This window comes from Glycine max, chromosome 15 (assembly GCF_000004515.6).
Source record: "Glycine max cultivar Williams 82 chromosome 15, Glycine_max_v4.0, whole genome shotgun sequence".
In the NCBI taxonomy this organism is placed as follows: domain Eukaryota; kingdom Viridiplantae; phylum Streptophyta; class Magnoliopsida; order Fabales; family Fabaceae; genus Glycine; species Glycine max.
The window spans coordinates 24,453,255-24,466,622 of NC_038251.2; the positions used below are offsets into that span (position 1 = coordinate 24,453,255).

Consider the following 13,368-nt stretch of genomic DNA (forward strand, 5'->3'; position numbering starts at 1 on the left):
TGTGTTGGGCTTAGGGTTAGGTTTGAGGATTAGGGTTTAGTGTTAGGGTGTATGGATGTGTTTTTAAGTAACGAATTCATTGAAACCCACAAATAGCTAATGTACACAAACCAAAATAAGTAATGTTTTTAACTAACAAATGTATTCAACCCCACAAATTCAATACATTGAAGAGAACTTAAACAAATATAAGTCACTCGGCTAACATACATAAATCAATGATTTGAACAACTCACACGCTCAGATTGCATTGGACAACGACGCCTATTATGCCCTTCGGCTCCACATCTACTGCATTTTATTCGGTGCTCAGACGGTTCGACCCAATCCATCTCATTCCTTATCCTTGTTGATTTTGGCCGACCTTTTGCACGAATTGTGGTTGGGTCAGGGATAAGTGTCCATGCATCATTAGAAGGAGGAATAGCCGCTTCATTCCCAAGAGGCCACCATTGTGCGGAGTAAGCTTTTAAGATGTGCCCATTTGTATAAACAACATCTATATATTGGTAGTAGTTCAGGCTCACGTAACCACAAGCTGCAATAATATGTGAACATGGATAGTGAAGCGCAGAATACCTTCCGCATTGACAATAATGACCGTTCAAGTTAACTGCCCACTTTTGTCCGCCACGTTGCGTAATAGGATTGAAGGTCTCCTCTACTTCAAACCTTGTGGAGTGGATGTCATACACGTGAACGATGTGCGAACAAGCTTGTTCTTGATTTTTTCTAAGTTCTTTAACAAGCTTTGAACAATATACTTGGCCTTCATTTAATTGTTTCTGGGCTTGGCGGCCACGCTCAACAAAGTACTTTCGACACCTACTGTACGTTGATTTGACCAAGGCTGTTATGGGAATGTTGCGACAATCCTTCAAAACCTTATTGATACATTCTGAGAGGTTGGTTGTCATGTGGCCATATCGACGTCATTCTCTATCATAAGCCATCGTCCATTTTTCCTTTGAAATGCGATCAATCCATGTTGCTATGGCTGGACTTAGTTCACGAAATTTTTCTAAATTTTGATAAAAAAAATGTGCTTGCAAGGAGTGTAGGCTGCATAAAATTAGTTATCAATAACAATTTTAAGTATATATGGAAGTTAAATAAACGTGACCATTAAATATGAAATCTTACCCAACTTCTTCAACATTTCTTTTTGTTTGGCGTTATTGAATTTTCGATTGAAGTTGCTTGCTATGTGTCGCACGCAATAGACATGATAACCATGGGGAGGTTGCCAACCAAGTGCTTCGTTAGCGACAGCGGACTTTATACTCGCGTGTCGATCAGAAATGAGACAAATACCATTTTTATCAGTGACGTGTTCACGCAAGTGTGCCAAAAACCATGACCACGCTGTCAACGTCTCACCTTCAACCACAGCGAAAGCTAGAGGAAGGACGCCACCATTTCCATCTTGTGATGTGGCCATTAAGAGGGTCCCACGGTATTTGCCGTACAAATGTATGCCGTCAACTTGTATGATTGGCTTACAGTACTTGAAAGCTTCTTTACATTTCCCAAAAGTCCAAAAAACTCTATGAAACTGACAGTGTTCGCGACTAACCGTATTCCCAATGATAAAATCGTCATGTAGTACTTGAAAATATGATCTAGGAGAATGATTTTGCATGTGTGTTAGCCACGACAAAAGTTTTGCATATGACTCATCCCAATCGCCATATTCAATTGCAATGGCTTTCTGTTTCGCCAACCAAGCTTTTTTGTACGACACCTTGTACGCAAATTCACTGTTAATCCTCTCTTGAATCAAAGAAATTTTTATTGATGGATCTTCTCTGATCATGCCTGTGAATAACATAACAAAATTTAAATGATAATTAACAAAAAATGAGCATAATATGAACATAATATGAACATAAAATACGTACCTACTACACAAGTGGCAATTAAATCTGAATCAAGTTTCTCGTGATCTTGTGTCATGGTCATATTCAGACATGTGTGTGGTCCATCCCATTGTGTGACTTTCCACGTATCTGTTTTTTTAGATATAATTGCCCTCAAATAGAAAGGGCAAGGACACTCTGCATTTTTATTCACACAACAAACCACATACTTGTTCGTTTTGCTTTCAACAACTTTGAAGCTTTGATGCACCTTCATAACATATTGTTTGACTGCATTTTTGACCGCATCTTTACTATCAAATTCCATGCCAACATATAATTCTTGGCCAACATTAAAGGTCGACGGTATCTCCAAACTGCAAATGTCCTCCTCATCAGGACAACTCCAGTTGATATTGTTATAATGTGAGGCATCATTCCAAAATGGATTTTCAATTCGTTGTGCACCTAACAGTTCAAAATAAAATAAAAAATCAAATAATACTTATTTAGCATTAAATACAATTGTCATCAAATAATAAATGTATTGTCTAATTTTTTCTTACAACAAATTATACCTTCTGCTGGTGAACAATTCTTACTGGTTGAGGAATGTTTGTGACTTCATCGTCTGTATCAGATATACCGTCAACACTGTCATCTTCGTCTAAAGACTCTTCAACGTATGAGTTAGACACAAGATAATCATCATCATCATCATCATCGTCTTCGTCAATATGTAAATTGTTCATATTTGTTGCCGGTTGTGTGTCATCATTAGATAAATAATTTCCACATGATGTAAGCGAATTGGCAGAATGAAACATTGAACCACCAGCCACATCCTTTTCTATGTACAATTCCAGAACTGACATTTGGTCTTGTTGTTTAAAACTTTCCAACATTGTTTCAATGTCTTCGTCATCACAAATTTGCAAGGCAATATATTTTCCTGACACTAAAAATCTACAGCTAATAGCAGAAATAATTTCATTATTTTCAATTTTTTTCTTCAAAGCATTGAAACTAATTCCACGTTTAATCTGAATCGCTTTTTTACTGCCTTCAAATATTACACCATCATTATCTTCATATACCCTTCCATTGAAATACAACACTGTTATAACCGAATTCATCGTGTACCTACAAAAACAATATTTGAACACGTCAAATAAATTACAAAATGGGTATCACAAAAAGTCATTACTGAAACTTCAAAATAAAACGTAATTTTAAAAAAAAAATATTTCAAATCAATTTCACATTAAGACACTTTAAAAAAATTAACAATTTAAATGTAGTAATTTTAAACTAATCAAAATGTAATTCAAATTATTAATTTTAAATAAATTTCACATCAACACACTTAAATAACACAAACGATTTTATAAAACTTTTAATCAAAACTAATAAAATGTAATCACAAAAGATCTCTTTATTGGAACTTCACATTCAATTTCTCTTTTAAAAAAATTTAATTAACTTCAAATTAATTTTATGGGACAAACTTATAAAAATGAACAATTTCAACATAGTCATTTTTAACAGAAAATTTATTAATTCATTACCGAAGTTAGTAGTATAAATAATTATTCTTAACCATTAATAACTTTAAAATGGAAAAAGGTAATTACAAAATTACTACAAATATAATAAAATTTTTGTAGTACAAGAAAAAAATAAGCATCAAATAACACTTTCGAGTTCAACGTTTCTAAATTTTTAACACACCAACAAACCAACCTAATCTAATTAAAAAAATACTACAACTTCATATTAAAAAAAAAAATTCGTACTCAAAATACTTACTTCAAATAAATATCATCTATAATATTTTTTTATTCAAACTTCAAACGTTCATCAACACCAACCTAATTTAATTAAAAAAATTATACAAATTTCATATTCAAAATATTTTCTTCAAATACACATCGTTACACAATTTTTTTGTTTATTTTTGACATTTAAATACACACTAACAAGCCTTTTAAACATAAAAGCTAATATAATTTTTTTAAAATAAAATGCTTCATACCACAAAAATTTCCAAACCCATCAAAATGCCAAAGCTACCAAAACGAAAACAAAATGTTCAAAGGGAAAGCGCTGAAGAAAAAACATGAAAGCTAATATAATTTTTTAAAAAAAAAATTGCTTCATACCACAGAAATTTCCAAAGCCACCAAAATGCTAAAGGTGCCAAAACGAAAGCAAAATGTTCAAACGGAAACCGCTGAACAAAAAACAAAAGCTAATATAATTTTAAAAAATAAAATGCTTCATACCACTGAAATTTCCAAAGTCACCAAAATGCCAAAGGTATACGAAAACGAAAGTAAAATATTGAAACGGGAAGCGCAGAACGAAGCCATACGAAAACGAAAGTAAAATATTGAAACCGAAAGCGCAAAACAAATGTACAACACTCTGGGGTGGAAGGGGTATTTAAACAGCTTCAAACGCCATCACCATTGGCGTTTTCATGCAAATCGCAGGTACCAATGGCGCTTCCAAACTTGCAAGAGCCATTGGCGCTTCCAAACTCGCAAGAGCCACTGGCGCTTCCCTGCTGCAGTCAGTCTACACTGCAGCACTGCAACCTAGCCTAGGGCTAGCCTTCACCAACTCGCCAACACTGCTGGCGCTTCCAAAGCCACATCAGCAAAAGTGGAAGCGCTGCTGGGAATGGCGTTTCCATTGCCACGTGCCAAACTCCTGCTGAAGGCGCCATCAACAATGGCGTTTCCATAGCCACGTGCCAAACTCCTGCTGAAGGCGCCATCAACAATGGCGTTTCCCATGCAGAGGACGTGTAAAAAGAGCACCCCCTAGGAAATAGCTCAAGAACAGCCCTAGTTTGGGAAATTCTTTCTAAAAGAACCCCAAACAGAGAAATGTGCCGCACTTTGACATACCCACCCTGGTCTTTGTCTAGTTTTTTTTTTAATTTATATGAATATAGACACACAAAAAAAAGTAAAGCAGGCCAATGGACTAGGCCAAACAACGAAAAGTGTAGCCGTATGGAATAGAGCCAGACTGATCCATTTTTCACTTGACATGACGAGACGGACTATCCGTGTTGAAGCTCTACTTTTATTGGTTAATAAATACACATGATATTATAATAAAGTATATTAATGAAGATGTGTTCAAGGTCTTGAAAATTTGTCATGATCGTGATATGTATTGTCAAGAGATTGAATCTATTCATAATGAGGTACGGTAAATACTGGTGACATACTTATGAATCAATTTTATATATTTTAACGATTACTTTTTATTTGTTAGATGACAGCAAGGGAGTTGTTGAAATAGGTTCTATTTAGTAAAATGAACTAAAAGTTATCTGGAAGTTGAAAAAATAATTGAAAGTTAGAAAATTAGCTAAAAGCAGAAAAACTAGCTTGTGTAGGCTATATATGCTCGGTAAGATATTTTAGATAATTTCTAGGTTTTTCTTTACTAGCTAAAAAGTTTGTTTGACTATTTGATAAACAAGTTTTTTTAGTAACTTCTAGTGCTTTTTAAAATGTTACTTGAAACTTGAAGAAAATGTTACTTGAAACTTGAAGCAGCACTTTTTGAAACGCTACTTCAAGTAGCATTTTTTAAAATACTAGTTTTTAACTTCTAATTTTTTATATTTTTTTTTTCATTTTGATCCTCAATGCATTTTATTCAATTTTCTTATTATTTTTTCTAAATAAATTATGATTTTTTTTGTCATTTTAGATTTTTCAGCTACCTTACCAGTTAGTTGTATCGAGCACATATAATTTAATATGATAGTTTTTTAACTTTTATTTGTCAGCTTTAAGCTAGTTTCACCAACCATAGTTTTAATTATAAGTGTTTGGTAAAACTAGTTGTTGAAGTAATTAAAAAGTATAAAATGACAAAAAATAATAAAACCATGATTTATTTTTAAAAAATTAGATAAATATATTGATGATAAAAATTAAAAAAAAAATTGAAAGTTATAAGCTAGCATTTAAAAAAAAAAAGAGTTGTTGAAATGCTACTTGAAAAGAATTGTTGAAACACTACTAAAAGTAGTGTTTTTAAAATATTAAAAACTACTAAAAAAAATTGTTTATCGAACAGTCAAATAAATTTCTTAATTAATAAAAATAGTTAAAATTAAAATGTCTTGTTCAACAAAATCATAGGTAATATAGTACATCATATGAGATTCAATATCACTGGTCGAGAAAGACAAATCACTGTTATGCCTAAGAATCGAAACGCAGCTCCTACCATATCAGAATGCTCATCCTCTTCTTGAGTTGCTTACCTACCTGATTGTAGAAGAACATTTTGATTTTGCTATTGATGATAACTTCTACTAGATTTCATGTGTTTATTTTATCATTGACCTTTGTATGTTGTACTTAAAATATCTGGACATGTTTTTATTCTCTCATATTGTTTAAATTCTTATTAATGATTCCTACATATGTTTATCGTATTGTCGTGAATTTTAGTTTTTTTTTTCTGTTCCTCAATTATAAGACTAACGAAGAAATTTGCAAATAGTCTATTCAAAATAATATATTTTTATCGTTGAGGATTTTTTTTTCATTGTTTTTTTTAGATGTGAATAAAGGCATTGTTTTTTCATGTTTCCAATTCACGAAAAAACGTTTGTGGTTCTCAACTTAAATAATTTCTTCACATTTTCCTCCATTAATGTTAAATAGTTTAAAATTAAGCTAAAACTTAAACAAAAAACTGTAATTGTTAAACAATATAATTCTATTTAAAGGTACTTTATACGCGCTTGCCTCACGGTAATAATATTACAGAACTAAAAAGATGAATTTTGAGCTCCAAGTTGATCAAGCAAGATAACATGAGCTGTTTTACCTCAGCAGGTGAGAGTTCATCATGTTATGTTTGGTGTTCAACTGACTGACATAATGTACATTATAATTTGGAAAATGTTTGGACACACAAGAAGCTATTCCAACACCTAGAGTGAAAAAAATATAGGTATGTTTAAATTTATGATATGATAGAAAGAGATACATAAAAAGAAATTAGAGGTATTAATAAGGTGTCTAAAATAACTAATAACTCATGTAGCATTAAAGAAATCTAGTCCATGCTCAATGGACTGATTAATGAAGCAATTCAATTGTCCCTCAACAACCTAAGGCATACATAAATACCAAGCTTGATTATATGTAAATATGCATTGGATTGTAAGCCAAATGCAATCACTTTAAACACTAAATAAAAGGTTTAATTAAATTTTTCATACTTAACTTAAAAAACAGGTTATTTTTAGATTATTACCCAACACTCATTATCATGTCATCATCTTTAATGATGTGACAATGACATATGAGTGCTTAGGCGTGATGGCATGACACTCTCCGTCTGTTATGTTATCACTTAAGAAAAAATGATTAACAGTAGATAATAAATTGAAACAATTTTTTTTTTCAGATAGTTATTTGACAAAAATTTAATTTTTAGGTAATAGTCTGAAAACGACTTATTTTCTAAATATGAAAAACATATTTAAGCCCATCGGAAAAACAAATTTAGTTAACACATGACAAGGAGGATTTTTATCAAAATAAATAATTTAATTTCACATAAAATGATAAATGATCAATTTTATTATTTTATTGAAAATAAAAAAATAGTAATAGTAAGTTTAAGTTATTTTTAAAAGCAAATCTTATAAGTCAATAAGAAAAAATTGTTTGTCAAAGACTTTTATTTGATCAAATAAATTTGTAAACTTGTCAAAAAAAACTTAAAATTAATTAAAATAACTTGATGAACATATATATGTAATTTACTTTTATATAGACTTAAGAAACTTTATACTATTTATTTTTTTAGATAATTCTTCATTCAAAATAAGAAGTACATTAAATTAATAATATATTTTTTATATTGGTAGGAATAAAAAAATACTATTCGAAATTTATAATAACTCACCGATCAATTTATCATGTTTAACCAGTTGAACTAGATTAATAAGATAGTGTTAAAAGTGAAATCAAAGAGTTAAGATATGTATATTTAATATTTGGACAAAGGTAAAAGAGAACCCAAAGATCAAATGGTGGGATATATATTTTGGGTCTAGACAGAAGAGTAAGGGAAGACATAACATGTTACATGCGTACATTGGTCATAGACGGCAAAGTACCAATTATATATGATTTAAATATGTTTTTCATACCTAGAAAATAGGTCATTTTTAGATTACTACTTAACATTCATGTTAGTTTTTGATGCAATCCTATCCCGCAAGGGCATTGGATAGAAGACTCCAAGAAAATTGTGCCAAAGATGCAAGAAAAAATCCTAGGGTTCTCATGAGCCTTAAGGTAGATTTCGGGCCCATGGACTAAGTATGAGTCCGCTTATCTTTGTAGATATTAGATTAATGTTTCATTATTTTTTTGGTCTTGTATTTAGGGCTCCATAATATAGGTAAGGTACTCTATAAATGTAGGATTTTTCAGCCCTTGTATTTTAGGACACCTAGACTAGTTTTTGTATTAGAGGTAGTTTTGTAATTTCACATGCATTAAGTGAATATTTGATGTGTGTAGTTGGAAATAAATTTAATTGAATTGGGAGAAGTCCAATCCAATTAAATTTTAGAGGGAGAGGTGAGCATTTGCTTGTTACACACCATTACCACATCATATAGTCACACTTTGTGCATGTCCTTCATGTTTTACATGCCTCATTACACCTAAGCACACTTAGTGGAGAATCTTAGACTTGATCTTGGATTAGTGGGCTGAACCATAGCTAAAATTTACTAATTATAATTAGTGAAATTTTGGTTCCAAAATTTGGCTCCACAAATTCAATTTCAAATTGAAGTGAAATTTGAATAGAAATTCAAATTTTCCTTCAATTTTGTGTGACACTTAGTTTATAAATAGAGGTCATGTGTGTGCATTTTTTCAACTTTGATCATTTGAGAATTAAACTTCAAAGTTCAGACCTCCTTTGAGGCACAAAATTTCGTGTTCCTTCTCTCCCTCTCCCTCCATTCATCTTCTCCTACTTTTATCCATGGCTTTCTATGGTGGTGAGCTTCTTCTAAACTCATATTCTCCTTGAAGTGGCGTCTCCAATCATCTTTCTTCCTTCTCCACTCCGCTGTCATGATCTTCAAGAAGCAAAGGACTCCATTGATGAAGAAGATCCAAGGCCTACAAGCTCCAATGAAGTTACATCAGTTTTCAACCAAGCACCTAGACAAAAATTATGTTTCAACTTACTACCTGTCGTTAATTTTCTTCTGTTAAGTGATGACGTGACAAACGGAGTGACACATCATCATGCCTTGTCATTGACACACTCATTGTCATGTCATCGCCTTCAATGTCGTATCAGTGATTAAGCGTGATAGTATAACACTTTGTCTATCACGTCATCACTCAAAGAAAGGGGACTAACCGCAAGTAGTAAATTGAAACATAAAAAATTTTCATATAATTATTTGATAAAAAAAATGAATTTTTAGGTAATAATATGAAAACAACCTATTTTCTAGATATGAAAAACATATTTAAGTCAATCTGAAAAATAATTTTTTAGTTAAATAATAAGGAATCTTATCAAAATAAATAATTTAATTTCAAATAAAATGATAAATGATCAATTTTATTATTTTATTAAAAATAAAAAATAATAATTGTAAATATAAGTTATGTTTAAAAGTAAATCTTATAAGTCAATAATAAAAAAATTGTTTCTTAAACACTTTTATTTGATCAAATAAATTTGTAAACTTGTCAAAAAAACTAAAACTAATTCAAATAACTTGATAAACATATATATAATAGTGTTAAAGGTGAAATCAAAGAGTTAAGATACATATATTTAATAGTTGGACAAAACTAAAAGAAAACCCAACAAGATCAAATGGTAAGATATATATTTTGGGTGTGAAGGAAAAATAAGTAAAAATATAACATGTTTCAATTATATATGATTTAAATATTATTTTTTTGTTTCAATTTAGTACTTGTCATTAGTCCATTTTTAATTGGACCAAATCATCTCTCTTGATGCAAACTCTGTTTCTGGCTTTTATCATTAATATTAGCAAGTTTGATCCTAAAAAAAAATATAGAAAACAATCAAAATATTACCACAAAGGCCAGCCATTACATTCCTCAACGATGAATCTTTTGTAGAATGGTTGCTCATCAAAGTCCAGATCAGAAGGTTGCACTTCACATTGTGTTTCAAGTCATTGTTTTTCTTTTATCCACTCTTAACAACTACGAGAAGTCATTAATTAAGGTTGAAATCAAATAGTAACATTTTGTAAGACTCCATCAAGCCAAATAGAATCTCATGAATGTTTTTTGCTGGTAAAAGGATAATCTCAATAAATCTTATTGCTTGATTATAAAGTTACAGTACAAAAGTGTTTTTACAACCTTGCCATTTTCTTGTAATGCAAATTAACCACACAATTAGAAAAATATACAAAATACTACAGCAGTGACACAAATCTGTAGGACACTTCCTGCATCATCCATTTCAAATTTTGCAGAAGTAGGAAGGCCAAAATCATCTAATTGGCTGTCATGGGCAAATCTAGAAGTCTTCAATGCTAAGTGAAAAATAAATAATAACAAGGGGCCATTAATTTTCAAGTAACCCTCATATAGAGAGATGACAAACGGTATTGTTCGGTGCACATAAAGATTTGTAGAGCTTCTTGGAGGACAATGGATTTAGATGGCATTCAACCCTCCTCTGACTCTGCATATCAGAACTAAGTGAGGGTTTGATAAAACAACAGAAATGAATACTTAATAAGGGGAAGCATTAAGGTGGCCACTTTGGAGTTTCAGGACACTAAGCATTTGTTGGAAAAAAGGAGCTACCACTTAACCACCACTTCTATGCAACATGGAAACCAATATTACCATGAAAATAATACAGAAAGTTTAAACTTTCACTTCAACCATTTTTCATACCATGTATGGCTTCCATGTTATTATCCTTGTAAACACCTAGAGGTGATCCATGCACAGAGAGAAGCATCTCGCCAGGTTTGGGCAGCCTAAGTGTTTTGGGTGTCATCCCAACTGACAACCTCTGACTAGTCACCTGCGAAACGCTTAAAGAGCCAAATTAAATTCAGAACTAATTAGGTGCAGTTGGCTATTCTACACATTCACACAATATGAGCATTATAACTGTTGAATGAAGATCAGACAACTCAAATCTCAAATACATGTTTTTATTTCGATTTACTGAGATAAAATCTAAGTCTACCGATCTTCATCTAACAGTCTACGTTGCTAATTAAGTGAATGTGTGGAAAAGCCAACTCAAAGGAATCTAGATCTAATTCAGCTGTTAACTTACGAGTTAAAACTTTAAAATCATCTAGATATACTTGTTCCTTAGCAACATAAACCAGAGTTTATAAAACAAACAAATAAATAGTAGGAAAAAGATACGAACACCGGGAGTCTGAAGACCTTCTTGCACTGCTAGAGTCTGAGTGTCAGATGGTTCCTCCAAAGCCTATAAATATCAGACATTTTAATTGTAAATAGAACCAAAAAAACAACTCCATTTAAATTGACAAATACTTCAAATCACATTACACATAAGAATGGCTGAACAAAAGCAGCATTATTGCAACTCTTGTGCAGTTACAACCTGTTTGTTATCACATACTACAATGACTAAAGGCTAATAACATTGAGAAGTTCATTTTATGTCTTTGAATTGAGGGTAAGCCTGGAGCAATGGTAAAGTTGCACATTGGTGACCAATTGGTCATATGTTCAAATCCAGAAACAACCGCTTCTCATATGCAAGGGTAAGGTTATATACAATGACCCTCCTTCATACATTCGCATAGTGAGAAGCCTTCTAGCACGAGGTACGTTAGTTAACAAGTGTCGGCTTTGAATTAATAATATCACGTTGATCTCATGAGTAATATTTTCAGCAGTGCCTCATCATTCAAAGGACCATGGGTGCATGAGAATAACTAACATATAACTAATAACTAATCAAAAGTGAAAAGAGAACAAACATACAATGTCCTTGAAATGCAGGTCATCAGCCCCAATAAAGCTCATTCTCCCTGACACCAAAGAAGCACCTGTTGTCAATTATCAACAAATACACCTCACATTCTGCAATTGTAAACGCACAAGATAAACCGTACCTTCATTGGTGGAATATTCAAACCCAGGGAAGCGAGGGATGGAAGCCATGGACAACCTCTGGAGCAAAGAAGCGTGCAAATCCACACCATCGTTACAACCCTCCGTCTCTCTCCATTTCACTTCAAGCTTCTTGCTGCGCTCGTCGTTCACGACAGCGAGATTCGGTAGGGTTTCTTCGAAAACCTGCAGCACGGGCTTCCGGAGCTCTTCGCTGCTGAACCGCGAGCGCAGGAACCGCAGCTCCGTGAGCAGGTGCTCGATCTCCACGTCGCGAACCGCCCTGATCGCGCCAATTTGTCGCTCCATCGCTGCACCGAAGTTCAACCGAACTCAAAACGGGAGTCAGAGAGTGGTTTGGTGGTTGGGAGTGATAAGAAGGGGTCATGATTTTTAATCCCCGCTAACATAACATACTAATTGCTAACATTAGCCGGTAAAAATAAATTGAACTAAAAGCACGTTCATAAAAAGGGAAAAACGAAAAGATTGATGTGTAGATGTGAACCTTGGATTTCGAGGTCGATGAATTGTGGTGGCTGCAGTTGAGGTTGAGGTTCGGGTACTGATTCGGTTGCTTTCGCGGTTTTCTTGGTTCTATCACGCTTCGGCATTCTAGGGTTCGAACGACGAAAATCTGCGAATGAATAATTAAATGCCGTTGGAGTTGTTCACCCAAACTTTGCAGATTTGTGAGTTCGGAGAGAAGAGAAGATGCGGAAGGAAAGGTGAGTTTTGAAAAATTTGAACTGATTTGGGCCTTTGGTTTAATAGGCCGACCGTTTAAGAACCAATAGCCCATGACTCAATTCAACCCCGAGACAATTCTTTAACACACCTTATTTTTTGCTTGGTGCACCCCATAATTTTCAAATATTCCCCTTTTATCCTTCTTCATCATCTCTCCCACCACCTTCATCATCTCCCCACCACCTCCATCAGTCACGCTGCCCACCACCACTCACCTTGGAACCACTACAAGCCAAGATTGCACGACCCTTTTGTGACCACTCCACCTCAAATCCATGTCCACCACCATGTGTGTGACCACTCATCTCGTCTTCACTACAAGTCAAAATACTTTTGTGATGTATTATAGATTAAGAAAATATATACACATTGACTAATCCGAAATATTGTTTTTTATTATGGATTCAAAAATCCTTAATATAAAAAATATTATGGATTGCTCAATTGGTAATGTATATTTTTGTAATATGGATTGAACAATCCCTAATAAAAAAAGCACATCAGTACTTTATTTGCATTGTGAATTGCATAGTTTGTAACCTATTTTATTAGGTGCTTCATTTTTTGGA

The 13,368-nt window shown here is 33.0% G+C and overlaps 1 protein-coding gene across 1 annotated transcript; it reads right to left on the reverse strand.

Moving 5' to 3' along the window:
- Positions 1–10,239: 10,239 nt before the first annotated feature.
- On the reverse strand, positions 10,240–12,781 carry LOC100807790 (uncharacterized). The gene is made up of 6 exons (XM_003546539.5): positions 12,558–12,781; positions 12,052–12,360; positions 11,921–11,967; positions 11,334–11,396; positions 10,841–10,973; positions 10,240–10,622 (listed from the first exon to the last, which is right to left on the reverse strand). The coding sequence occupies exons 1-6, from the start codon at positions 12,661–12,663 to the stop codon at positions 10,606–10,608; spliced, it is 675 nt and encodes a 224-aa protein (XP_003546587.1). The 5' UTR covers positions 12,664–12,781; the 3' UTR covers positions 10,240–10,605.
- Positions 12,782–13,368: the final 587 nt, after the last annotated feature.

Coding starts and splice junctions, on each gene's coding strand:
- LOC100807790 (XM_003546539.5), bottom strand. CDS start 12,663: ATGCCGAAGCGTGATAGAACCAAGAAAACCGCGAAAGCAACCGAATCA. Junction 12,361..12,557: donor CATCGACCTCGAAATCCAAG/GTTCACATCTAC, acceptor ACTTCGGTGCAG/CGATGGAGCGACAAATTGGC. Junction 10,974..11,333: donor AAGGTCTTCAGACTCCCGGT/GTTCGTATCTTT, acceptor AGCGTTTCGCAG/GTGACTAGTCAGAGGTTGTC.